Source organism: Anolis sagrei, chromosome X (assembly GCF_037176765.1).
Source record: "Anolis sagrei isolate rAnoSag1 chromosome X, rAnoSag1.mat, whole genome shotgun sequence".
NCBI classification, from domain to species: domain Eukaryota; kingdom Metazoa; phylum Chordata; class Lepidosauria; order Squamata; family Dactyloidae; genus Anolis; species Anolis sagrei.
Window position 1 is genome coordinate 64,333,452 of NC_090034.1, and position 26,965 is coordinate 64,360,416.

General features: G+C 42.7%; 1 protein-coding gene across 13 annotated transcripts in view; it reads right to left on the bottom strand.

The window, feature by feature from the left end:
- The window catches only part of PTPRU (protein tyrosine phosphatase receptor type U), a 173,140-nt gene that overhangs the window by 116,799 nt on the left and 29,376 nt on the right, over positions 1–26,965 (bottom strand). For all 13 annotated transcript variants that reach the window (XM_060784674.2, XM_060784673.2, XM_060784671.2 and 10 more), the window contains exons 2-5: positions 25,430–25,558; positions 8,074–8,345; positions 4,640–4,721; positions 2,202–2,317 (exon numbers count right to left, since the gene is read on the bottom strand). In XM_060784674.2, the coding sequence (XP_060640657.2) occupies positions 2,202–2,317; positions 4,640–4,721; positions 8,074–8,345; positions 25,430–25,558 (599 nt within the window). The remainder of the gene's footprint in view (positions 1–2,201; positions 2,318–4,639; positions 4,722–8,073; positions 8,346–25,429; positions 25,559–26,965) is intronic.

Consider the following 26,965-nt stretch of genomic DNA (forward strand, 5'->3'; position numbering starts at 1 on the left):
AGAAGTCAGCCATAGCAGAGCACCTGATGAACCAGCCTGGACACAGCATATTATTTGAGAACACAGAAATGCTGGACCACACCAACAACCACCATGTCAGACTACACAGAGAAGCTATTGAAATCCACAAGCATGTGGACAATTTCAACAGAAAGGAGAAGACCATGAAAATGAACAAAATCCGGCTACCAGTATTAAAAAACTCTAAAATTACTACAGCAAAACAGCAGAGAGGAAACAACCAGGCACATCTTAACACCTCTCAACAGAACATTTTCCCAGGCTCAGCCAGGCCTTCAAATGCTAATGAAGGTGGTCAGCTGAAACATTCACACCTAGCTTCAGCAGAGAGCTCTTTGCCCCACCCCAGCCATTCCACAGATATATAAACGCATTTTTCTATTTCCAACAGACCTCACTACCTCTGAGGATGCTTGCCATAGATGCAGGCGAAACGTCAGGAAAAATGCCTCTAGAACATGGCCCTATAGCCCAAAAAAACCTACAAGAACCTAATAATTATAATAATAATTATTAAGGCTGGATGGCCATCTGTTGGGGGATCTTTGTGTGTTTCCTGCATGACAGAAGGGGGTTGGATTGGATGGCCCCTGGGGTTGCTCCTATTATTGTTGTTAGTATTATTATTACTACTACTATTACTACTATTATTATTAAACAAGATTATTACACAGCAAACCAGATCACTTTGCTGGCTTTTGTATTTGATCACACGTCAGACACAGAAGTGCCTAGGACTGTGTGATGTATCGGTGAATAATGCATGCAGATCCAAGTAGGGCGATATTTTGCAGCTGACAGATGGTGATTTTGTCAGCGCCAATTGTTTTTAAGTGTAGGCCAAGGTCTTTAGGCACTGCACCCAGTGTGCCAATCACCACTGGGACCACCTTGACTGGCTTGTGCCAGTCTTTGCAGTTCTATTGTCCAGAAAGGAGATGAACTGGATGGCCCCTGAGATTACTCCTATTATTATTATTATTAAGGCTAGATGGCCATCTGTTGGGAGGACTTTGATTGTGCTTTTCCTGCCTGGCAGAATAAAGGGACTGGATGGCCTCTGGGGTCTTCCACTGAAATATTGCTAAGTTTATGTTGTTTAAAATTGCTCTTCATTTTAAATATTGCTTTTTTGCTTTTGTGGCATGGTGTCAGTTTGTTTGCACAAACACTTTCCATCCATCTGCCAATGACCTGGTCCATGCCTGATATATAATATAATATATAATATAATATATAATGTATACACATTTCTTGGGACTCCACAAGAAACTTTTGCTTCAAAAAATTTATATCCCGCTTTTTCTCTCCACAAAGAGACTCAAAGCTGCTAACTTTTTGAAACCTAAAATATATAAATATTAAAACAGTATTAAACATCATTAGTATTAAAACAATTAAGATTAAATCCATAAAAACATTTTTAAAAAGAACCCAGAAATCAGAAGGCCCATTCTAACTATTCCAGTAATTACCTAGTACAGGCATGGGCAAACTTCGGTCCTTCGGTGTTTTGCACTTCAAGTCCCATAATTCTGGCTGTTAGGAATTATTTATTTATTTTATTATTATTTATTTATTGCATTTCTATACCGCTTTCTCACCCCTAGGTGGACTCAAAGCGGTGTACAGCATAATAATTGGCAAAAATTCAATGCCTCACATACTAATAAAAACAATACATTACATATCAAAAACAATAACATATAACTGTAAATTAAAATCATTAAATTGTCCGACATGATTTTTTTGCCAGTTTTCAATTACCGATCATGTAGACAGTGCAAAGTTTGTGATGAGGACCAGAGCCATCAAGGCTGCCCAAAACAATCAGTAAGGAGTTGATGGAAAAGCCTCTAGATATTTTTACTATATTTGCTCGAGCCTATTGTGCCATTGAATCTAATGCACAGCTCAAATTTCAAAACCCTGAAACTCAAAAAAGTATTTGCCACATTATACAAATCTAATACAATCCCTAATTTTGGGAAGGCAATCTAGTAAAAAAAGGTGAGCATTAGAATCAAGTAAATACAGTGATTATTTGCAGAAACAAATGATATGTTGAAAGGACACAGGGGAACAGAGAGCCCATAATGCAGCAGAAACCATCTGGGTAGAGAAATAGGAATGCCCATGTTCAGGAGTCCTGACGGCTGGCTGTTCCATGCAACACCTACCTGCATGAGGAACTTCTCTGCTTCGGAAGCTTTGCCAGCAGCAACACAGTGAAACGAGGCATTCTGCCCAGCATTCACCTCCACATCGGCCAGGCGGGAAAAATGAGGAGCTTTGGCTGCCAGAATACAGAGCAAAAGAAAAATTTAAAAACACATCTATATACACTGCATATCTTGTGTAAATGTTAACTTCGTGTATAAGTCAAAGGCAAGTTGAGGACAAAAAATAAGAATGTTGACAGCAGGCTTTGGGGCCAAAATTATGACCTCAGTAACTCAACGAGACTTGACCTCGCAACTGTTTAGAACCTTGTTCCCATTCATAAAATGGATATAACAACCTCAGGCAGCTGTATTACAGGAGGCGAGAAGTGAAACTGTAACTTCAGTCTAGTTGGCTCTCCGCATTTGTTGGCTTAATTTTCCTATGTTTGATTATTCATGGATTATTTATGTTTATATTTTATTGATTGCTTATTATTGTCTATATATATATAAATGCGCTGTGCATAATGAGTTCCTTAAAAACGAAAGAACCAATGAACGAAATCACACCAATTTGGCAACAAAACGTCTCACAACACAAGGAGTGACCATCACTCAAAACTTATGATTTTGTCATTTGGGAGTTGTAGTTGTTGGGATTTATAGTTCACCTACAATCAAAGAGCATTCTGAACTCCATCAACGATGGAATTGAACCAAACATGGCACACAGAACTCCCATGACCAACAGAAAATTTGGAAGGGTTTGGTGGGCATTGGGAGTTGTAGTTCACCTACATCCAGAGAGCACTGTGCACTCAAACAATGATGGATCTGGACCAAACTTGGCACAAGCACTCAATACACCCAAATATGAACACAGATGGAGTTTGGGGAAAATAGACCTTGACATTTGAGAGTTGTAGTCACTGGGATTCACAGTTCACCTACAATCAAAGGGCATTCTGAACCCCACGAACGACAGAATCGGGGCAAACTTCCCACACAGAACCCCTATGACCATCAGAAAATACTTAAGGCCATCCAATCCGACTCCCTTCATCAGGACAAGAAAACGTAAATAAAGTCCTCCTGACAAAGAGCCATCCAGTCATAGAGATAGATAGATAGATAGATAGATAGATAGATAGATAGATAGATATGATTCACACACACACAGATATAGTATCATAGATTTGAAAGGGACCCTTAAAGAAGGTCAATGATATGTTGCATGTTCCAGGGTGGGCAAACCAGACACTCTCCACATCAACACTGACAAAGAAACAGCAAGAAATACTGTTTACCCGCAAGCATAAAGAAATTACATATATTAGAAACCAACACTTTCTCATTACTTTGTTTTCCAGATCAACAGACTGGGTCATAGCAAGGCGTGGAAGGGGACAGCTAGTGTTTTATATTTGTGCCTTTGATTGTTGCTGATTTTGTACTGTAACTCAATACAAAATGGGTTAAATCCTTGTGCTGCTGAACTGCTGACCTGAAGGTTGGGAGTTTGAATCTGCGGGACAGGTGAGCTCCCGCTGTTAGCCCTAGCTCTTGTCAACATAACAGTTCGAAAACATGCAAATGTGAGTAGATCAGTAAGTAACGCTTCGGCAGGAAAGGCATAAGATGCTCTAAGCAGTCATGCCAGTCACATGACCAGGAGGTGACAATGCAGGCTCCTTGGCTTGGAAATGGAGAATAGCACCTCCCCAGAGCCAAAGATGAGCTGGAAATGCAAAAAGATGCCTCTGCCTTTGTTTGTGTGTCTCATTGCATAGTAACAAGGCACTGAATGGGTTGTTGTAGGTTTTTTCGGGCTATATGGCCATGTTCTAGAGGTATTCTCTCCTGACGTTGCGCCTGCATCTATGGCAAGCATCCTCAGAGGTAGTGAGGTCTGTTGGAACTAGGAAAATTGGTTTATATATCTGTGGAATGTCCAGCGTGGGACAAAGAACTCTTGTCTGATATTGTGTGATATTCGCATGTGCACATATATGGAGCCAGCGCATAACAGTGATTTTTAAAAACCCAATTTTCTGCTGGATATTCCCCGTCTGCCCTCCATCTTGTTCCAATACAAAGGAAGCCTGTGCAGCCAGCGAGGAACCCAATCCTGGGACTGATGAGTTTGTGTGTGGAACTGCTATCAGGTCCCGAGATTTTTTGACTCAGCTATCAAATGCAGATTTTGGCGCTGCCTGGAAGCGCCCTGACGCATGGTGTCTCAATTCATCCAACTTTATAGGAAACATTCCTCTATTCCAGCGGTTCCCAAACTTTGGTCCTCCAACTTCAGTTTCCAGAGGCCACAAGTAGCTTGGCCAACAGGCACTGATTCTGGAAACTGCATCCAAAACATCTGGCAGCTTAAGGAATCTGTGAGGAGCCAGTGTCCCCTATCAGATTGAAAATGGGGATCAAGATATTGAAAGACTTACAGCAGGGATAATTCAAGAGCAGAATGTCATCCATTCCTATGTAGCCTCGGCGTTCACTGGAAATCACAGCTTCAAACAGCACCTGTGAAAATCCAGACACATGTCTTGTCATGCCCCATATAACTTAGCAAGTCTGATGAGATCTCCTGAGATTAACTTGCATGCCTAGAAATGTATTTCAAATTTTTGTCTGCTTTTAAGGTAGGGATGTAACCATATGTCTGTCACATACACCGCCACACAACAACAAAATTGGTATATACAACAAGAGGAAGTCACAGATAAAAAAGAAAACATACCGTATATACTCGAGTATAAGCTAAGTTTTTCAGTCCTTTTTAAAAGCTGAAAAAGCCCCCCTCAGCTTACACTTGAGTGAGGGTCTTGGCATGAAGGCATGGGGCTGAAAGAAGCCCTTCTTTAAGCCCCACACATTCCCGCCAGGACCCTCACCTCTCCGCACAGCAACTCAGCTCCAAAATGAGGAGTTGAAGGAAACCAGGGGATAGATTAGCGCAACGAGAGGAGAATTGTGAGAGGCACGTGCATAGCGAGAGGAAGAGGGAGAGAGGCATGCACGAGAAGGGAGGCTGCACACTTCTCCCTCCTCTTGCCACACGCGCCGGCCCCTCCCTCTCTCCCTCTCAGTCATTCAAATGTACATGACTGAAAGAAAACTGTAGCCATATCATTGTGGATTCATTCTTCTTGATGTCAGATCTTTACTCACTCACAGGATGGATAAAAGTGAATATATTTTTTTCTATTCTGCCCTCCTCATGTTTATAATAGTGGTACCAAAATCTCTTTCTTTGTGCTTCATATATAGAGGACCAGGCATCAACAGTGGTTCCCAGGTGGAGAATTTCTCTGGGATGGCTCTTGGTGTCACTAAAAATTCCTTGTCCAGGAGCCCCTCCCAACTGCTGGATTTGGATAAAATTAACCAGGGATTAGAATGAATTGAAATACTTAAGCGATCCCTCATAGCTCGAGGATGATGGTGTTTCAGATGTGGTGTCTTGGTGGTGGGTTCGTAGGTGGCTGTGGAGCCCTATTCTCGATCTGCATCTTCTCCCGCAGTGAGGACATCGGATTCGAGACAGAAGGCGGTCCGGGTCTGAGTTGACTTGATGCGCCTTTCCCTTGGCACGTTTCTCCTTCTCGTCCTCTGTTCGTGCCTCTTCAAATTCTGCATCTCTGCTCGTCACAGCAGTTAGAGCGCTCAAGGGCCAGGGCTTCCCAGTTCTCGGTGTCTATGCCACAGTTTTTGAGGTGGCTTTAAGCCCATCTTTCAATCTCTTTTCCTGTCCACCAACATCTGTTTCCTGTTGTTGAGTATGGAGTAGAGTAACTGCTTTGAGAGACAGTTATTGGGCATTTGGACAACATGGCCAGTCCAGCGGAGTTGATGGCGTAGGAGCATCGCTTTAATGCTGGTGATCTTTGCTTCTTTCAGCATGCTGACATTCGTTGGCCTATCTTCCCAAGAGATTTGCAGGATTTTTTGGAGGCAATGCTGATGGAATCATTCCAGGAGTTGCATATGATATCTGTAGACATCAGGCATATAACAGGGTTGGGAGGACAACAGCTTTATAAAAAAGCACCTTGGTCTCCCTACAGATATCCCAGTCCTCAAACACTCTGTGCGTCATTCAGAAAAATGCTGCACTCACAGAGCTCAGGTGGTGTTGTATTTCAGCGTCAATGTTGACTTTTGTGGAGAAGTGGCTGCCAAGGTAGAGGAAATGGTCAATATTTTCTAATATTACACCGTTAAGCTGTATTTTTGGCATTGCAGAGGGATTGACTGGTGACTGCTGGAAGACCACTTTGGTTTTCTTGATGTTCAGTGAGAGGCCAAAGGTGTTTAGAGTGGCTTGTAGGTCTTCTTCTGAATGTGCACAGGCATATGTCAGCATATTGGAGTTTTATAACAGATGTTGTGACCTTGGTTTTGGCTTTCAGTCTGGTGATGTTCAAGTTCAAGTTCACTTTATTATGGTCAATGATAAGAGGATAAGAGCTCATGAGAAGAGGAACACAGTCTCACACAAACACATCAGGTCTAAGGGTCAAGAGATTTAAAACTTTAAAACTTCAATAAAGCTTTAAAACTGATGAGGTTAAATCTGTCCAATAGATTATTTTCATTCTGGTGGGAAGCTTCCCATCAATACGACGAAGTATCATAGCAATGAAGATGGAAAATAAGGTTGGGGCAATAACACATCCTTGTTTGACTCCTGATTCCACCTTAAATGGGTCACACACTGAATTTCCCTCAAAATGTATAGTTAAAGTAAACTATGGTGATTATTGGAAGGATACGTAAGCACATTAACATTGAAGAAGGTCAGAATAATGATTTGGAAGACTCTTCTTTCCATCCCCACCATCCTGAGATATGGGAGAGGCCTTCTAAGTAATTGCTCTGGAACGCCCCAGAAAAGTAGCCCGGGTGTCTTCCTTGCTATCTTTTTCTAGATAAGTGAAGATCCTTTGGTTTCATTGCAGACAAAAAAAGACCTTTCATGGACTGTTCTTATTTCTAATGATCTGTATTTTATTTGATTTTAGTTATATTTTAAACTTTTGCATAATGTAAACAATACCTGTATCTATTTTATCTCCTGTATGTAAACCTGGAGTCCCAGACTGGGAGAAAGTATCAACAATAATTAATTAATAATTATGGTAATCATTTTCATCCTTTCAGTTCCACTCTGCATGTCTGTAGGGCCCATTTGTTTGAGGTGGCTTCTGCCCCAGAATTCCAAGCTTTCAGCCTCCACAATAATGGTTTAATCAGAGTTGGACAGTCTTATCTTAAATTACAGTTTTATGTAAATATTCAAAAACATTGACCCTACTGATGTCGCAATTAATGTAATTGTATTGGTATCTATTTTTATTTTGACATTTACCAGTAGCTGCTGCATTTCCCATCCTCATTTTCCCAGTTTTTTGTGGTAAAATTAGATGCCTTGAGTTATATTCGGGTCAGCTTATACTCAAGTATATATTCAGGTCAGCTTATACTCAAGTACTAATCTCAATAATAATACTAATCTCAATAATAATAAAATTTGCGACAGTCTCACAAAAGAATGCATCAGATTTGTTCAGAAAATAGGGAATTTTATACCACGCTTGCCACTGGGAACACAGTGAAAAAATGGAATTCCTGTATTCCATCCGTATATTATCATATCTGGGGCAATCAATCAAACAAAGAATGGTGAAGTGTTTCAACAGAGGCCAAGTCACAAGAACAAACTTTACTTTGCTGCCATTTCAACCAAGCTGCATTCATTCATTTATGATGTACTTGATTGTACTATAATAAATGTCTGAATCAATGTTACATGATAAATAAACGTCAATAAATGTTACTCTCTTTCTACGTTTGGGCATAACAGTTTGCTCACCTGGTACTCATTGGGCCAAAACATGCTCACAGCCAGCTCCACTTGGTGCCACTGACGCCCATGGGATCCAGAGGCATTCCAGACCACACTGCCCAGAGGGCCCCCATTCACCTTCACATAGGCATTCAGTGTCCCAGGGCTATGGCCGTCACGGCTGTACATGAAGTAGCTGAACTGGAGGCAATGGGTGTCATTCTCGCTCAGCGCCTGGAAGAGGATCTGCGCTTTCTGCCCTTGAGCATGCTGAGAAGAGTTGACCATCAGATAGGAGCCTACAGCAAAGTACAAGGCAAGACATATTGTGCATACAGATGAGCATACATGACATACTGGCCTTCTGAATTGCTAAAAAGGCATGGTCCCATTTGGAAACAAATCCCCGTTTCATGAAAATTCTGTTCAATTTTCCAGTTTCATGCAGCACAAAATATGTTACACATTATCAGTATTAGTGCACCTCTACTTAACAGAAAATGTTTCACCTGCATGAAAAGGAGAAAGGGTCAGAAAATAATGTGAGCTATTGGTTTTTTTTGTTTGTTTTTTTTGTTTTTGTTTTTTTTTGTTGTTGTTTATTTGTCCAGTCGCTTCCGACTCTTGGTGCCCTCCTGGACCAGCCCACGCCAAATGTCCCTGGCAGCCGTCACCACCCCTAGTTCCTTCGAGATCAGGTCAGTCCCTTCAAGGATACTATCCACCCATTTTGCCCTTGGTTGGCCCCTCTTCCTTTTTCCTTCCATTTTCCCCAGCATCCTTCTCTTCTCCAAGCTTTCCTGTCTTCTCATTATGTGGCCAAAGGACTTCGTCTTTGCCTCTAATATCCTTCCCTCCAATGAGCAGCGGGCATTATTTCCTGGAATATGGACTGGCTTGATCTTCTTGCGGTCCAAGGCACTCTCAGAATTTTCCTCCAACACCACGGTTCCAAAGCGCCTCTTTTCGTTCACTCAGCCTTCCTTATGGTCCAGCTCTCGCATCCATAGGTTACTTCGGGGAATACCATTTCTTTAACTATGAGGATCTTCACTGCCAGTGTGATGTCTCTACTCTTCACTATTTTATCAAAATTGACCATTGCTCTCTTCCCAACAAGGAAACCTTTTCTGATTTCCTGGCTGCAGTCTGCGTCTGCAGTCATCTTCATGCCTAGAAATGCAAAATCTGTCACTGCCTCCACGTTTTCTCCCTTTATTTGCCAGTTCTCAATCAGTTGCTCTGCTGCTGAGTATGCATGCCCAGTGTGGAACACATCTCACCACGCTAAAACAGTGGATGTGGCTTTTATTAGACATCCCGCATTATCATGGGGTGTCTGCGTCCTACACCTCTGCAGAAATTACACTGTTTAGCCGGTATTGCACCACCTGACATCCGCCAGGGAGTAAAAACCAATAGTGAAAGGATCAAGGCAGTGACATCTCCGACCCACCCCCTGTTTGGGTATCAGCCAGCACGCCAACGACTTAAATCAAGAAAAGGTTTTCTAAGATCTACAGCAACGCTTGCTGGAACACCTCAGCAAGCGAGAGTCCAAAAGTGGCAGGCTCAAACCCAGAACCTCAATCAATGCCTAATACGAAATGAGAGACTCCCCCCTGGGCACACAGAAAACTGGGTGACTTGGAAGGTGCTGAACAGACTGCGCTCTGGCACCACGAGATGCAGAGCCAACCTTAATAAATTGGACTACAAAGTAGAATCCACTACATGCGAATGTGGAGAAGAGCAAACCGCAGACTACTTACTGCAATGCAACCTGAGTCCGGCCACATGCACAATGGAGGACCTTCTTGCAGCAATACCAGAAGCACTCCAAGTGGCCTGCTACTGGTCAAAGGACATTTAATAGAATACCAAATCTGAAACTTTGTATTTTGTTTGTTTGTTTGTTTTTAATGCAATACAACTGTTTTGGTTCGCTCCCGACATGATAAATAATAATAAAATCAGTCTGGTTGCCATCATCTTGGTGTTCTTGATATTTAACTGCAACCCTGCTTTTGCACTTTCTTCTTTCACCTTGGTTAGAAGGCTCCTCAGCTCCTCCTCGCTTTCAGCCATCAAAGTAGTATCATCTGCATATATAAGGTTGTTAATGGTTCTTCCAGCAATTTTAATATTACTTTTATATATTTTTTTATTCGTTTATTCATTCCCTGCTTTTTCCTCTATAAGGAGACTAAGGGCCCATACAGACAGTACCTTTATCCCAATAGCTCCCAGTTCAAACTAGCATTTGGCCAAACTACATTCCCTGAAAACACAGGTAGAATCGCTACAAAAGAGGGAAACCATGGAATTAAAAAAAGGCCCTTTTATCCCGTTTCTGGCCAGAAGAACCGGATCTTCATGTGTGTGTGTATGACCAGGCATTCCCAAAAACATGGGTTTTCCTTCCCTTCCTCCTGCCCGGGCTTCCTCCCTGGCTCCTTCCCCCCCCCCCCCTCCTCAGCTTACCTCCCTGGAAGAAGCCTTGGAGCAGAAATCCACCCTCCCCTCTCCAAAGCCCTCTTTCAGCTCTTCCAAGGGAGGGGGGCTCCAGGCCTTGTCAGAGTGGAGTGGGGGAGGGGGAGGCTGGAAGGGCCCATGATGGCACCCCTCCTTATCTTGGATCACTAGTGGTGATTATCTGGACACCCGCCCCCCTGCAAAACCCCAGGGTTTAGGCCAGCTGTGTGGCCTCCATCCCAAATGGAACTGGGATTTAAAATTCCAGATCCTCTCAGATCTTTTGCCTGTCTGGAACCACTTTCAGTACAGAAGTCTAGAAATGCAACTCACTTCCTAACTGCAAGATGAGTTCAACAGGAGGAAGTCTGCAACTTTTCTGACTACAAACTGAGCACACCATCAATAAACACAAAACTGGGGTTTTTGGAAAGGCATTATCAATATTAATAGTACTGAAACTTGAAAACAACAAAAATATCTCATTCATTTAAATCTTTTAATTGTTAATTTCATTTACTCATTTAATTTGCGCAGGAAACTATGATTCTTGTTTTCTAGGATTTTTCACCGGACTAATTCGAATGAAGGAAGAATGAAAACAGCAATCAAAAGTTGCAAACAAACACATGAACCATTCTTGCCTCCTACTGGAAGGAGTGATGATCTGTTCAACAGTTCAATAGGGGCCTCATATGTGTGCATATGTGTCTTCATGTCACCTTTCAACTTATGTGGACCCATTGACTTTGATACAGGATTATTACACAAGGAAAATTCATAGAGACATGGAATCACTGAATAACAGAGTTGGAGTAGACCATGTGGGCCATCTAGTCCAACCTCCTTCTGCCATGCTGGAAAAGCACCATCGAAGTACCCCCAACAGATGGCCATCCAGCCTCTGCTTAAATAAAAGCTTCCAAGGAAGGAAGCTTTTAAGCAGCTCACAACTAAAAGCATTTCAATACAACTTAAGATATAGAAATATACAAATATTAAAACAACATTAAAACAACATTAATATTAAAAAATCTAGGTAAAAACCATAAAAACATATCAAATCACATCACAAAATCATTGTAGTCCTTGACGGCCTTAAACACACTTTGTTTGGTAGTTTGGTACAACATAAAATAAATACAGTACACAAAGAAGCATCAGGATTCCAACATAAATCCTATTATGAGGGGTGGGATGAAACCTGAAAGCTTTCATTTTCATTCAGAGTTGGAAACAGAGACCTCGTATCTGAACATCCTATTATGTAGACTCACCCATTGGCACTAAAGGGAAAATCCACTGACCTGGTAACACAAAGCAGTTCTTTGTCTGTAATTCAAGGAGAAGACTGTCCTTTCCAATGATGGCACAACTCAGCTAAGAAGCACCGCTCATTGTTGTCTTGAAGTAAATCTTAATACTATTAATACTTCACAAACGACACACTTTGCTCTGCCCAAAAGGGATCTTGCTCACTGATGCTTCACAAATTGGGAATCGTAATTCACATGCACACATATGGTCACTCATAAGCATTTTGTTTTCAAGCAATAGTATCCACTTAACTTACAATGTGCTAAAAATCACCCTCTCTTTTACAGTAGAGTCTAAGTTTTAAATAAATTTAAATAATAAATTTAATATTTAAATAATAAAAATTTAAATAAATAAAATCAAAATGCGTCACAAGGCTTTCCAAATTGAAACAGTCATGCTCTCACCGCCTTCCTCATTATTATTATATTTATTTGTTGTTGTTGTTGTTGTTGTTCATTCGTTCAGTCGTCTCCGACTCTTCATGACCTCATGGACCAGCCCACGCCAGAGCTCCCTGTCGGCCGTCACCACCCCCACCTCCTTCAAGGTCAGTCCAGTCACTTCAAGGATGCCATCCATTCATCTTGCCCTTGGTCGGCCCCTCTTCCTTTTACCTTCCACTTTCTCCAGCATAATTGTCTTCTCTAAGCTTTGCTGTCTCCTCATGATGTGGCCAAAGTATTCCAACGTTGTCTCTAGTATCCTTCCCTCCAATGAGCAGCCAGGCTTTATTTCCTGGAGTATGGACTGGTTGGATCTTCTCGCAGTCCAAGGCACTCTCAGAACTTTCCTCCAACACCACAGCTCAAAAGCATCGATCTTCCTTCGCTCAGCTTTCCCTAAGGTCCAGCTCTCACATCCGTAGGTTACTACAGGGAATACCATTGCTTTGACTATGCAGATCTTTGTTGCCAGTGTGATGTCTCTACTCTTTACTATTTTATTGAGATTGGACATTGCTATATTTATTTATATCCCACTTTATCTCTCCTGCAAGAGGTTCAAAGCAGCTTAACATCAAAGCAGCAGCATACAAATTAAAATATACAAACATGCAAACATTAAAACAGGATTAAATATAAACAGAATTTTTTAAAATTCCCAGTTAAAAACCATTAAAACATATTCAAAGTTAAAACACATTAAAACATATTCAAAGTTAAAAACCATTAAAACATATTCAATGTCCCTATGACGCTGGGGTTCAAAACCCATTCTGGGAAAAGAATGAACTGCTCATAAAGTCTTGTATTTCTGGAATATGAACAAGTGACTTCTTCTGATATGACTTGAATACATCTAACTGGACTCCAAAAGCAATATTACAACCATCACATCACACAGAGGCTCAAACCAATGACAAAGGGTGTTTGGAGGTTTCCAGTTCGTCCACTATCATTCTTCGTGCCCTCATTTCCTTCTAGGCATTATTGCTTCAAAGAGCTTGTCAACACCACTCACTGCAAAGCCCCTGGTGTCTATCTCCATATATGAGTTTACACTGCCATGTAATCCAGTTCAAAGCAGATCATGTGGATTTTATACAACTGTGCAGAAGAGGCCTAAGAGTAGTTTCTTGACACTTGTCCTTTGCATAGGTCCATTTGTCAGAGATCACCCAGAAAGAGACTAACCTCTCAGAATATCAGGGATGAGGCTTAAATTAAACTGCTGCAGGGGACCCCAGAGCTGTGATACCCTGCCTCACCTGCAAAAAAAAAATAAGAAACTCTGGAAAAGATTGTTAAGGAAGTGGTCTGCAAACACTTAGAAACAAATGCGGTCATCGCTAATAGTCAACATGGATTTATCAAAAACAAGTCATGCCAAACTAATCTGATCTCTTTTTCCGATAGAGTTACAAGCTGGGTAGATGCGGGGAATGCCGTGGATGTAGCGTACCTGGATTTCAGTAAGGCCTTCAACAAGGTCCCCCATGACCTTCTGGCAAGGAAACTAGTCCAATGTGGGCTAGGCAAAACTACGGTGAGGTGGATCAGTAATTGGTTAAATGGACAAACCCAGAGGGTGCTCACTAATGCTTCCTCTTCATCCTGGAAAGAAGTGGACAAGTGGAGTGCCGCAGGGTTCCGTCCTGGGCCCGGTCCTGTTAAGCATCTTTATTAATGACTTAGATGAAGGGCTAGAAGGCATGATCATCAAGTTTGCAGACAACACCAAATTGGGAGGGATAGCCAATACTCCAGAGGACAGGAGCAGAATTCAAAACGATCTTGACGAATTAGAGAGATGGGCCAAAACTAACAAAATGAAGTTCAACAGTGACAAATGCAAGATACTCCACTTTGGCAGAAAAAACAAAATGCAAAGATACAGAATGGGGGACAATGCCTGGCTCGAGAGCAATACGTGTGAAAAAGATCTTGGAGTCCTTGTGGACAACAAGTTAAACATGAGCCAACAATGTGATGTGGCGGCAAAAAAAGCCAATGGGATTTAGGCCTGCATCAATAGGAGCATAGTGCCTAGATCTAGGGAAGTCATGCTACCCCTCTAGGTTAGACCACACCTGGAATATTGTGTCAAATTCTGGGCACCACAATTGAAGAGAGATATTGACAAGCTGGAATGTGTCCAGAGGAGGGCGACTAAAATGATCAAGGGTCTGGAGAACAAGCCCTATGAGGAGCGGCTTAAGGAGCTGGGCATGTTTAGCCTGAAGAAGAGAAGGCTGAGAGGGGATATGATAGCCATGTATAAATATGTGAGAGGAAGCCACAGGGAGGAGGGAGCAAGCTTGTTTTCTACATCCCTGGAGACTAGGACACGAAACAATGGCTTCAAACTACAAGAAAGGAGATTCCATCTGAACATGAGGAAGAACTTCCTGACTGTGAGAGCCGTTCAGGAGTGGAACTCTCTGCCCCGGAGTGTGGTGGAGGCTCCTTCTTTGGAAGCTTTTAAACAGAGGCCATCTGTCGGGGGTGATTTGAATGCAATATTCCTGCTTCTTGGCAGGGGATTGAACTGGATGGCCCATGAGGTCTCTTCCAACTCTTTGATTCTATGATTTTATGATTCAAGTACTTTTGGGGGAAAGAACATAAGACAGAGATAGGAACCATGCTGCAAGAACCATGCTTCAAGTACATGGCTGTTCCTGCCACTATCTTATGTTCTTTTCTTTCACAAATTTCCCCTCAAATTGAAGTGTTTTTTATCTTAAAAAAAAAGCCTTTTAGTATATGATAAAAGTTGACTACCCAATAAAATCTATGTATTTGGAAATCCCTTATACCAACGCAGTTCAAAACATTATAGAAATCTGCACTGACCATACAATGCCTTCTTGGCCTCACGAAAACTGCCCTTGAATGTGGTGTAGGGAACAAATTAGTCTGGGGCATCCAAATGAAAATACACATGAAAATCCTGTTTTATTGCAGGGTATAACAAAACGCTATTATAAATCAATGTTATAAATAACGCCGCTTGCCACCACCAAATATCCCACCACTGGTACATATTGTAATGTATAAACTATAATATCCCATAACTGAACACCACTGTAAAGGATTATATGTAATATCACACCACTGGACACCAGTATAAAGCATTGTATCACAGCCAGTGACGCAAGGCTGGAGGTTTATTGACAATATAGCTGGGCAGGATGGATCTTCCTCAAAGATTTTCCTTTTCTTCAAAAATCCCACCCTGTGCCTCCTATATGGTAGCGAGATGTTGTTAGATATGCTAGAGTGAACACTGCTTGTCTTTAAGCTTTCTTGCAGATTAAAACTGCAACCAACCTAAGTAGTTTTAGGATTTTAAAATGAGTATTTGAGGTAAACTCTTCCCACTCCTGCCAACACTGCTTTTTCCCCTGGCTCCCAAAATGACTGTTTGATAAGAGGCTTTTCTGTAGTAGCAAGATGTTAAAAATGCTGGAATTATCACAAAGCTTGTTGATGGAAAGATGTACAAAAGAGACCTTTTTGAAAGTTAAATGGAAAAAGATTTATTTATAAACACAGACAACTAACTACTTCTGAGAGGTACAAAAAGCTTGACTTGTTACAAAAGTACTTCAGCTTTAGGAAGAGCCTGAAAACATGGTTGTTCCAGTGTGCCTTCCCAGAATAAGGAAAACTCTTAGCCAGGGGCGGCCCGTCCATTACGCCAAGTAAGCCGTTGCGGAACACTTTTTTTTCCAGGGGCGCAGAGGCGCCTCTGTAAATGCCCCTCCAGACATTCCGGAAAACCCACAACTCCCCGGTTGTTCTTGTTATAGCTGAACTCCAGCTGGGCCTACGCGGGGAGCGGGGAGCCCACAAGGGTTCGGAGGACTCGGGGGGGGGGAGAGATAGAGAGGCCTCGCCGCTGTTGCCGGCTTCCGGGCCTGAGGGGAAGGGCCGGGGAAGGAGGAGAACAACAAAGCCGCTTCCCCTTTAAACATGCAAATGAGTTTCGCGGGGCGCCCGGGCGCTAATCCCACCCCCGAGTGCCAGCCAGCCAATCAGGGTCCCTGCGGCTTCCCAGGGAGGGAGGGAGAGAGGGTAACATCACACGGTCCCCGCCCCCTTTGCAGCCGCCGCCATTTTTAGCAGAAGAGGCGGGAGCAGCGGCGGAGGCTCCTTTTGTGGTCTTACGGGCAGAGCGAGCATTTGTCAGCCGAGGAGGAGGAGGAGGGTCAACAGATACAAACTGCTCCCCTCCCTCCCTCCCCCTCCAAAGGGCAGGTCACCCTGGGATGCCTGTTACTAGGTTCTGGGTGCCATGGCCTCCCCGCGGGTTCTGTCAGGATCTCAAGGAAATGCGGGATGGAACCGCTTTCCACGCCACAGCCAAGTTCCCTTCATTTCTCTTCATTTCCCTTTAAGTTCAAAGGACATTTAATCAGCTACCAAGTTTGCAAAATTTGTGTTTTGTTTGTTTGTTTGTTAAAATGCAATACAATTGTTTGGTTGTTCCTGACACGATAAATAAATAACACTCTTTCCAATTTTCCCACCAAAAAGCCTTGTGCCAGTAGCGGGGGCATTGTTTACTTCCTCTCTCCTAGCCTGAGGGAGCCCTACGTGCCGCCCCCAGGGAGGAAGAGGTGGCGCGCGCTGCCCTCCCTCCGCTTTGGCCTATCTCCCTCGCTCGCTGCCTCCGCCTCGTGCTTCTCCTCTGCTCCTCTCACTCCGAGGCCACGCGCGGCGCCTGCAAGCGCTCTCCTTCCCTAGAACGCCCTCCCCGTTGCCAGGCGACCAAGATGGTTTGCCGTGGTCGCTAAGGCACTGGAGGCCGCGTCGCCCGGCCTTCGAACTAACTGAGCATTCCTTCGCCCCTTTCCTGGTGCAAGCATCCCGATAACAAGCCGATAGCTGCTGGGTATCTCTGTATTTATTTATTTTTTAAAGTCCAGGCAGAACTCTTTCTGGACGTTAGGTATTTTCTTGCGCCTTTGGCCTTCCATATAGGTGACCCAGAAGCAAGCCAAGAGCACTTCTTCCAAGTTTTGTTCTCTCTCTCAGGGCCCTTCCACACAGCCCTATATCTCAGGATAACAAGGCAGAAAATCCCACAAACTGGGTTATCTGAGTCCACACAGCCATATATCCCAGTTCAAAGCAGAACATGTCGCGGTTTATTCAGCTGTGTGGAAGGGGCCCCAGAGGGATTTCGCTCAAGAGAGACAGAGACAGAGGTCTCTCCTAACGAAGGCACGGTGTTCTGATAGATTGTATACTCTTGCTGACTCCTTCTACACTGCCATATAATCCAGATTAGCAGATTGAACTGGATTATATTAGGCCTCTTCTACACTACCATGGTGGAGCAGCAGGTTAAACCGCTTAGCTGCTGAACCTGCTGACTGAAAGGTTGGCGGTTCAGATCCGGGGATTGGAGTGACCACCTGTTGTTAGGCCCAGCTTCTGTTAGCCTAACAGTTCAAAAAGTGTATGTATATATATATGTATGTATGTGTATATATATATGTGTGTGTGTGTGTGTGTGTGTAATTGGTTGGGGGGGGGGGCGCGCCAAAATACTGTTTGCTTACCATTGAAAATTACCTAGGGCCACCTCTGCTCTTAGCAATATGTCCTCAAATGCACTTTAATATTGACTTAGGGTTGTCTGTGCACCCTTATCTTTCTCTGAAAACCATATTTTAATTTGCCTTACCTTGTTCATGCCCAGCACTTTTTGATATTAAATTTGAATTATTACATTTGGCCCGGCCATAGGTTTTTTAATGCTGTATGTTGTGATATGTTACTGTTATTGCTTATTGTGTATTTTCTCTTTTGAGTTTATTTTAACTGTTTTGTATTGATTATTGTTATTGCTTTTGTTTATTGTATGTGCTGTGGGCTTGGCCTCATGTAAGCCGCACCGAGTCCCTTGGGGAGATGGTAGCTGGGTACAAATAAATTATTATTATTATTATTATTATTATTATTATTATTATTATTATAGCTTGATGGTTGCTTGAATAAGTTTCTTCACTTAATTACAGGCAGAGCTAATCAAACAGATCTAGCTGCTGGTCACAAAAACCCTCACTCTACTTCAGAGAAATAGTAATGAGATTCTGACTAACCTATCCTAAGTAGTCCCCTGGGTTATTAGCTAACTCTTCCCTAGAGTTCTTCCTGCTAACTAACCCAGCCTAGAGAGCAAATCTCTTGTGCTAACTCCCACAAGAAATCAGGTTGCTGTCTGACCTTTTCCCTGTCAGCTTACAGCACTGTCTGACCCAGACACTCTCTCCCTGAAAACCCAGTTTCAAAAACACTTCTTCATACACCAGCTCCCAGTTCTCAACTCCCACAGAAGCTGAAATCTTTTCCGTCCTTTGCTCCTCCCAACTGCTCTAGCCAATCCTAGGAGACTCCAAACTCCTCCCCTCTCCTAACTATTCTCACTCAAGATGGCTGCTTCCCTGGCTTCCACTTTCAAAATGGAGGATTGCCATACTGTTATCCAGGCATCCTTTCCGGCCTACTAGGTAAGATTCACTACACAGGGTAAAATAATATCTGGAAAAATCTATACCTTCCAGGAAGGTCCTCATCTTTCCCGGTATGGGCCCTGTGGCCACTGCCTATTGGAATTCCCATGCACGATCCCAGGGCCCACTCTCCATACTATCCCGCTTCAATGGACTTATACAGCCTAGGGAGGAAGGGTGGCACTACCACCACCCCCTCTTTGCCCCTTTTCACCCTCAATCGTACTGTCAAAATAACGCTTTGGAGAGGAGGAAATTTGATATGCCAGGAGCTCTGGAGAGGCCCTGTGTCTTTCTTGCTCCTGAGGCTTTTGCAGTACATTTTGGGGCAAAACGGGGCCATGGGTGGAGGAGGCCATTGGCCATGCTCCAGTGTTGATTGAAAATCTGGCCAATCTGTTAGAAAAGCAGGATTTCAAGAGGGTGGAATCAGCATTTTGGGCCAGTGTAGAAGGGCCCCTTGTTTCCAGTTCCACTTGCATAAATCAGCATGGAAGCTGCTTCAGTAAAAAATTAAAAAATTAAGTAGATCTTTCAGACAATAGTTGAGAAAAAAAGCTTGGGCTGGGGCAATCTTTCATTAGACCAAAAGTGGACAACTCTTGGTTTTCTAGCGTTGGTCAATGGTAGTCCCCATCCAGTTAGCATAGGCAATAATAGTGTGAGGTCAAGGGAATTGCAATCCAACTGAAGAAACTGCTCCTAAATTATCCTGAAGGAACATTCATCTGGAAGGATATCAAGAAATCCACTACCGGACCTATCTTCAGATTTGTTCTAGTTGCAACTAAATCAATAATCACACCACAATGGTGTCATCATCAGAAAGGCCATTTTCCAAGTTCCATGATGTGAACGAGCTCCGTAAATATCATCTCCCCCTGGTACTGTTAAATGAGTGAATTCCATGCTATAGATATCTAAGTATACTGAACCTTTAGGAGTTTCAGGCAAGTAAAAATTTAATCTGGTGTGACCTCCTCCTCCTCAATTTCATTATAAATGTGTAATAATATGTCATACTGTGCAATATAATTATCTTGTAGCACACATTTCAATAGGTACCACTTTTCTCTCCCTGCGTGACACAATATGGACGTGAAGGGTAAAGAATCCCTTTCTTTGTTTATCCTGATGGAGAAGCTACACTCAATTCATTTCTCCTTGTCAGAAAAATAATTAAAATCATAAAAGTCTTCATCAAGACTCCAAAGGTGTGAAACATAATTACAGTGAAGGTTGAGATTTTCAGAATGCCTACACAGCAGAGATTTCCCACTGACAAGATGAGTTCACATGCCAAGTCTGGCTCAAGTGTGACATTTTCTGTATCTAAGGAAGTACTTGAAGAAGTCAACTTGAAGAACACTCATGTTGTTACTCAGAATTCTGGGTCTGATCCTGTTGTAATAACTGCAATGGGTTCCAATTAAAACACGCAAAGGTCACCTAAACCTGCTTTGTTGATCAAAGAAGGATGCCGGGGAGAACCCCAGATCTGACGTGTATTACGTTTACAGACATTGCTATTTTATAGACCTTCAAGATAACAGACATTATTCTGATTGGTACAAATTACAAACTTCTGCTTAATTGGTTTGATGCACATTCACTGATTTCATGTTTTATAGCATGTGATTGGTGGATTATGTGTGGTGGGAAATTTTAATAATAATAATAATAATAATAATAATAAAATTTCCCACCAAAACATAATCCACCAATAATAATAATAATAATGGTTATTATATCTCCTGCAGGAGAAATAAAGCAGGGTATAACTAATTATTATTATTATTATTATTATTATTAGTTATACCCTGCTTTATTTCTCCCGCAGGAGAGATAATAACCATTATTATTATTATTATTATTATTATTATTCCCTGCTTTATCTCTCCCACAGGGGACCTAATGTGGCTTAACATAAAAGCGTCAGCATACAATTTAAAATACACAAACATGCAAACATTAAAATAGGATTAAATATAAACAGTATTTTAAAATCCGATATTAAAAACTATTAAAACATGTTCAAAGTTTAACTTAATGCTTCTTAACTTAATGGTAATTTGTTTGCTGTGCTGGTGTTTATTCCCTTTCCAAACTGAGAAATGGGTATGGTTGAGGACAATGGTGTGCGGATGGACTATCTGGGTGGAGTGGCCCTTGGGTGGTTTTTAAGCAGAATCTGGATGGCCATCTGTCATGACAAGGGTTGGATTGGATGACCTTTGTGGTGTCTTCCAACTCCAAAAATTTCAGTAAATTTTATTATGGTCCAGAGACTCTTATTACATTGTAGCATAGAAGTTTGCTTTGTTGTTTGTACAAGTAATGAGATTAAGAACATCCAGTGGATAAAATTTGGACACAGTAAAAGCTGTTGGCTAAAAACAAGGGTAAAAAGCTACAAGAAGATCCGACATGTTTTAGCCTCAAGATATGCAGTCAAGAGATTAAGAACAAACTGTAGCTTGGGCACACAGATGGGTAATATTAACAACAGTTAAAAATTGGTTAAAACACAAGTTGGCTAAAAACATAGGTAAAAGACTTTCAGCCTGTGTCTAAAATTGGGAAATGTCTAAGTTTGGCTGCCTCAGAAAGAAACTTGGCAACTGCCAAGGTCAAGTGAGGAAGGTTGTCACTAAGTAGAAACTTCATTTTTTTTTTTCTGAACTTCCTGGTAAATTCCTTAGTAGGGGATTGGTTATGTCTGCTCGGGCCTGCTCATAGAAACTGCATGACAGTAGAATGTGGTAGATGCAGTCTACTTCCTGTTTGTTACATGGGCAGAGTCTTTCATTGTATGAAGTACCTGTAAATCTCCCGCACAGCAATTCAGATGGGAGCACATTGCACCTTGCTTTGGAAAATAGGCAGAGGTATTTGGCTACTGTCAAGTTCTTTAGATAGTTTGCTGCATGAAAAGGTCCAACATAATGTATGGCCAGGGCACTAGGAGAGCAAGATACATAAGAGCGAGAGTTTAGCTCACAAAAGGCAATGTCCCACAGTCTGTTTGATTTATTTGAGAGCCATGTCAAAACCCAGATGAGTTAGGAGGGATGTGGAAAGGCCAATGGAGGCAGCTCTCTTAGAAATGATCTTACACCAACTGCTTATGTACTCGTCCTGAGCTAAGTGGTGCATCAAGCCGGACCCTAAACTACAAACTCTGATCTTGAGCCAATATTTAAGTGCCCACCACCAGGCTCTTATTGACAAGGGTGATTCACCGGATTCAAGTAGTAAGACACAGGATAGTACACACCTGGGGATCTGGAAAAGAGCCCTCAAGAACTGTGTTTGCTGTTGGTCTATATTTGATGTTAGGCCCCCAATCCAGATGCTGGAAGTGTATAGCAGCTGGGAAGCTATCTTAGCGTTAAAGACTCTATTCTTTAGTAGCAGTAAAACTCAGAATGGCAAAACTGCTTACTTGAGCCTTGAGGGTAATGGAAACAGTATGAGTAGACCAAGACAGTCGGTGGTGAAAAAAAGCCCCAGATATTGGAAACTTCTGACCTGTTCTAGAGTATGCCCATCAAGAGACCAGCGGAAAATCTTTTTTCAAATTCCAGAACTTTGGATTTCGCATAGTTGATTTTTAGGTCGTTCTGGGAACAGTAGTTCAGGAATTTCCTTGGTAGGTGGTTTAGACTTGCCTTGGAGCGTGAGATGATGGCAGCATCATCTGCATAAAGCAGTAAGCAGATTCTTCTGGTTCCAAGCTTGGGCAAGTGACCATTGGGGTCCAGAAGGGTATCCTCCAACTCAATGAATCTATGATTCTAAATGGACAAATAATCTGAGCTGGTATAAGGCAGCTTCCTGTGTGACTACTGCAGAACACACAAGTTCTTCTTCAAATAGAACCCATTTGAGGCAGAAGAAGCTGAATGGCCACATGAACAAAAGAAGACCAAACGCTGATGCTCCATTCAAGAGAGACTTGGCTTTTTCCATTAAAATTCTCATGAATTATCATTCTTGTCTGACCTTGAGATTTGGTGACTTTAATGCATGTATTGCTGGAACACAACTGAGTTTACCAAGCAATCCACGCAGCATTCTGCATGAATGCCAATTCTTCTGCATTATTCATCACTTCCATATTCATGTCCATTGCAGAACTTTTATTCACTAGAAAAATTCTCAAAATGCTTGTCAAAAAGTATATTCACACTGTGTGTGAAACCAAATAATAATAATGTAATATGCTTTATTTATATTCTGCTCTATCTCCACGAGGGGACTCAGGGTGGATTATAGTGTGCACATATATGGCAAACATTCAATGCCATTATACAATTAACAAAAACAGACAGTACATAAACAGAAGTCAAGGCTTCCTATCTTTTTCCACCTCCAGCATCTGGAGGCTTTGCTCAACTCTGGCCACAGGATGATGCTGTCCTTCCATCTTCCATGCCATGGAGCTTTGTTGTCCTTAGACACTCTCGCAATCAAATCACAGGCATGTCCGCATAGGCACCTTTTATTACCACCCCGTGGTACCTATTTATCTACTCACATTGCTGTTTCAAACTGTTAGGTGAGCATAAGCTGGGCTGAAGGTTGGGAGCTCACCCCAATCCGGGCTTGAACTGTCGACCTTTCGATCGGCAAGATTTTCTGCAGCTGGCAGTTTAACTCACTGTACTATACCACTTCCTTCGAACTAGCATGCAAAACATCTCACTCACTTGGGATGGATGGATGCAGAACTCATCTCACTCACTTGGGATGGATACTGCAGAACACACAAGTTCTTCTTCAAATAGAACCCATTTGAGGCAGAAGAAGCTGAATGGCCACATGAACAAAAGAAGACCAAACGCTGATGCTCCATTCAAGAGAGACTTGGCTTTTTCCATTAAAATTCCCATGAAATTGCACAGATATTATCATTCTTGTCTGCTTCATTATCTGCAATAGTCACATTTTTTCAATGCATAAATTCATTTCAATCTGTTTCCAAAATAATCTGCATGTGGGAGGTGTTTGTTCTTTAAAAAGCTAGCATTGGAAAAAAATCCTCAACACTGTATGAAAGGTGTGTTAAAGAAATAGAGACGAAGACTTAGTCGGAACAACAATAATTTTGTAAAAGAACTCCCTATACAATTATGTGAACCTGTTTTCTGCTGACTATCTGTGTTCCTCAGTTGCACGTATATCCTGACAATTCTTCCAGTGGGCTTCAAGTTTGTCATCCTTCACCACATTTTATCTGCACAGATTCAGCCCTCAGAGGTTGGTCAGATTGAGAAACTAGAGACATCATCCCACCGAACATGTCAAATGTTTGGAAATGTAGGTTTACCATACAGCACAAGCATACTCTATTTTGAAATTAAATGGATGGTTTTCCGACCGCCGTCACACACTAGCAAACTATCCACTTTATTCAGGAGTTCTCCGTTGATTTGCCCTCCCATTGTAGAGTTTCCTTGGCATTTTATTCGCTAAGGCAACCGAGGCTGTTTCAGTCCCAAGTTCCGGCCTAAAGCCAGACCGCACCGGATCCAGATAATCAGTTTCCTCCAAGAACACCTGGAGTTGCAAGACCACCACACGTTCCAGGACTTTGCCCAAAAAGGGGAGATTGGAAACTGGCCAAAAGTTCAATTGAGGGCCCTTCAACACAGCCCTCTATCCCAGAATTTCAAGGCAGAACGCCCCTCCCCTGAAGCCCCCAGACTCCTTAGAAAAGTAATAAAAACTTATCCAGCCTCCATTGCAAGACTTAGCCGGTTCTCCTGGCACATAGAAATTACATGCCAGGAGAGCGGGGGTGGGGGGTGGGGCGATTTTCCTCCCTCCCCCCCCCCCCCCTCCTGGTGCGTCATTTCTATGCACTGGGAGAGACGGCCGGGGCTTGTAATGGAGGACGGGTAAGATTTTTTTGCTTTTCTAAGGGGTCTGGGGGCTGTGAGGGAGGGTTGTGGATATTCCCACAGTTTACCAGGCTTATTTAGCCCGGTTAACTGTGGGAATACTGTCTGGACTGCAGTATTCTGCAGCCTGGAACTGGAAATAGTGGGTTTATCCTGCGCCTTCCAATTAATTAATTTTCCTGGTTTGTAGTGAATTAACATTCAGGACTGTCCAGAATGTTGTCTGGACAGCCCTTCCTTTATTGCAGTAGGTACCGCAATAAAGGTCCTGTCTGGACAGGCCCTCAGATATTCAAAGCAGATATAGTAGGATTTCCTGCCTTGATATTCTGAGATATAGGGCAGCGTGGAAGGGCCCTGAGTTGTTATATGGCAGTGTAGAAGGGGCTTAAGACATTTCCCTGCCTGGGGGCAACAAACAAGATGGCACATCCTTTATGGCTGATACCGACTGGACTGGCAACTGAAACATTCTTATGGGAAATCTTCCATGACACTCATAGATAGCAGGAAATGTTACATGACACAAAGTAAGTCAAATCATATACATCTCTTTCCAATTAACACCTTGCTGATGGCCAGTAACTGTGGTCTGAAAGGACTGCCTCACTGTGCAAAACAATAGAATCAGATGGTGACTCACAGTCAAAGCTTGTGCCACCAATACATTTCTCAATCTATACAATAAAGATGGCTGTTTGTGGTTCATACTAACCATGAGGAAGATCAGAAGTCAGATGAGGCAGAAGGTGACTCTGGATGAGCTCCCATTCAAACTCGTCCTCCACACTTTGAGTGTATTCACAATTATTCAAATCCTCATCTTCTTCAAATGTACAGCCAGCTGTGAGAAACAGGAAAGAGGCATCAACATCTTTGCCTGTAAAGTCACATAGTCAATGAATTCCAACAGGTTTTACAAAAACCAACACATGGGATGCAATCCATAAACATTTTGCCAGTTTCTGAGTCTTCTCCAAGATTTCAAGTGTCACAGAACCACAGATCTCTATAATCAAAGAGCATCTAACACATCGACTACATCAACCTTCAATCTATATATATATAAATGCTCTGTGCATAATGAGTACCTTAAAAACCAAAAAACCTATGGGGCCAAATGACCCCAAATTTAGCAACAAAACTCCTCACAATCCAAGGAGTGACCATCACTGAAAAAAACCCACAAAACATCTTTAAATTAAAAAAAGGAAGAAGACAACACACCTCCCCTGCCCCCTCCCCCTCACGCTGAGGACACAGAATGAGGGTTCTGAAGCAGCATGTCTCTTGGCCCCTAACTAACACTAAGGTTAAAACTTGTGCGCCAACTGCGCCCGTACCTTGGGAAGTCTGACTTGGCCATGGTAGTCCACGCTCTGGTTACATCCCGTCTAGACTACTGCAACGCTCTCTACGTGGGGTTGCCTTTGAAGATGGCTCGGAAGCTCCAGCTAGTCCAACGCTCGGCAGCCATGATACTAACAGGAGCGGAGCGCAGGGAGCATACAACTCCTCTGCTGCACCAGCTCCACTGGCTGCCGATTTGCTACCGGGCTCAATTCAAAGTGCTGGCGTTGGCCTATAAAGCCCTAAACGGTTCTGGCCCGAGTTACCTATCCTAACGTATCTCTGCCTATCAGCCCGCCAGGACCCTAAGATCTTCTGGGGAGGCCCTGCTCTCTATCCCGCCTGCTTCACAGGTGCGGCTGGCAGGGACGAGAGACAGGGCCTTTTCTGTGGTGGCCCCCCGGCTGTGGAACGCCCTTCCTATGGAGGTAAGATCAGCCCCCTCGCTAATGGTGTTCCGAAGAAGATTAAAAACTTGGATGTTTGAACGGGCATTCGGTTAAACAGTGCAATGAATGTGATGATTACAGGAATGGAAATTTGGACGACGGATTGGATCACGACTCTAGTTATGAGATGCATTGTGTTGTCTATTATTGTGTCAATATTGTATATTATGCTTTTATGGTTTTAAATTGTATATCGTTGATTGATTCTTATCCTTGTTGTAATCCGCTTTGAGTCGCCTGTTGGGCTGAGAAACTGCGGTATACAAGTAAAGTAAATAAATAAATAAATAAGGCAAGGGATCAAAGGGCAGAGGCTGAGGAGAAGGAGGAGGGGGAGGAGGGGGGGAGGAAAAAAGAGGTTGGGGAGGAAAAAAGAGGGAGGCGGGCCACACTCTGCACACACTCTGAATCTCTGTGTCCTACACACACACTCCCACAGCCTAAAGGAAGGA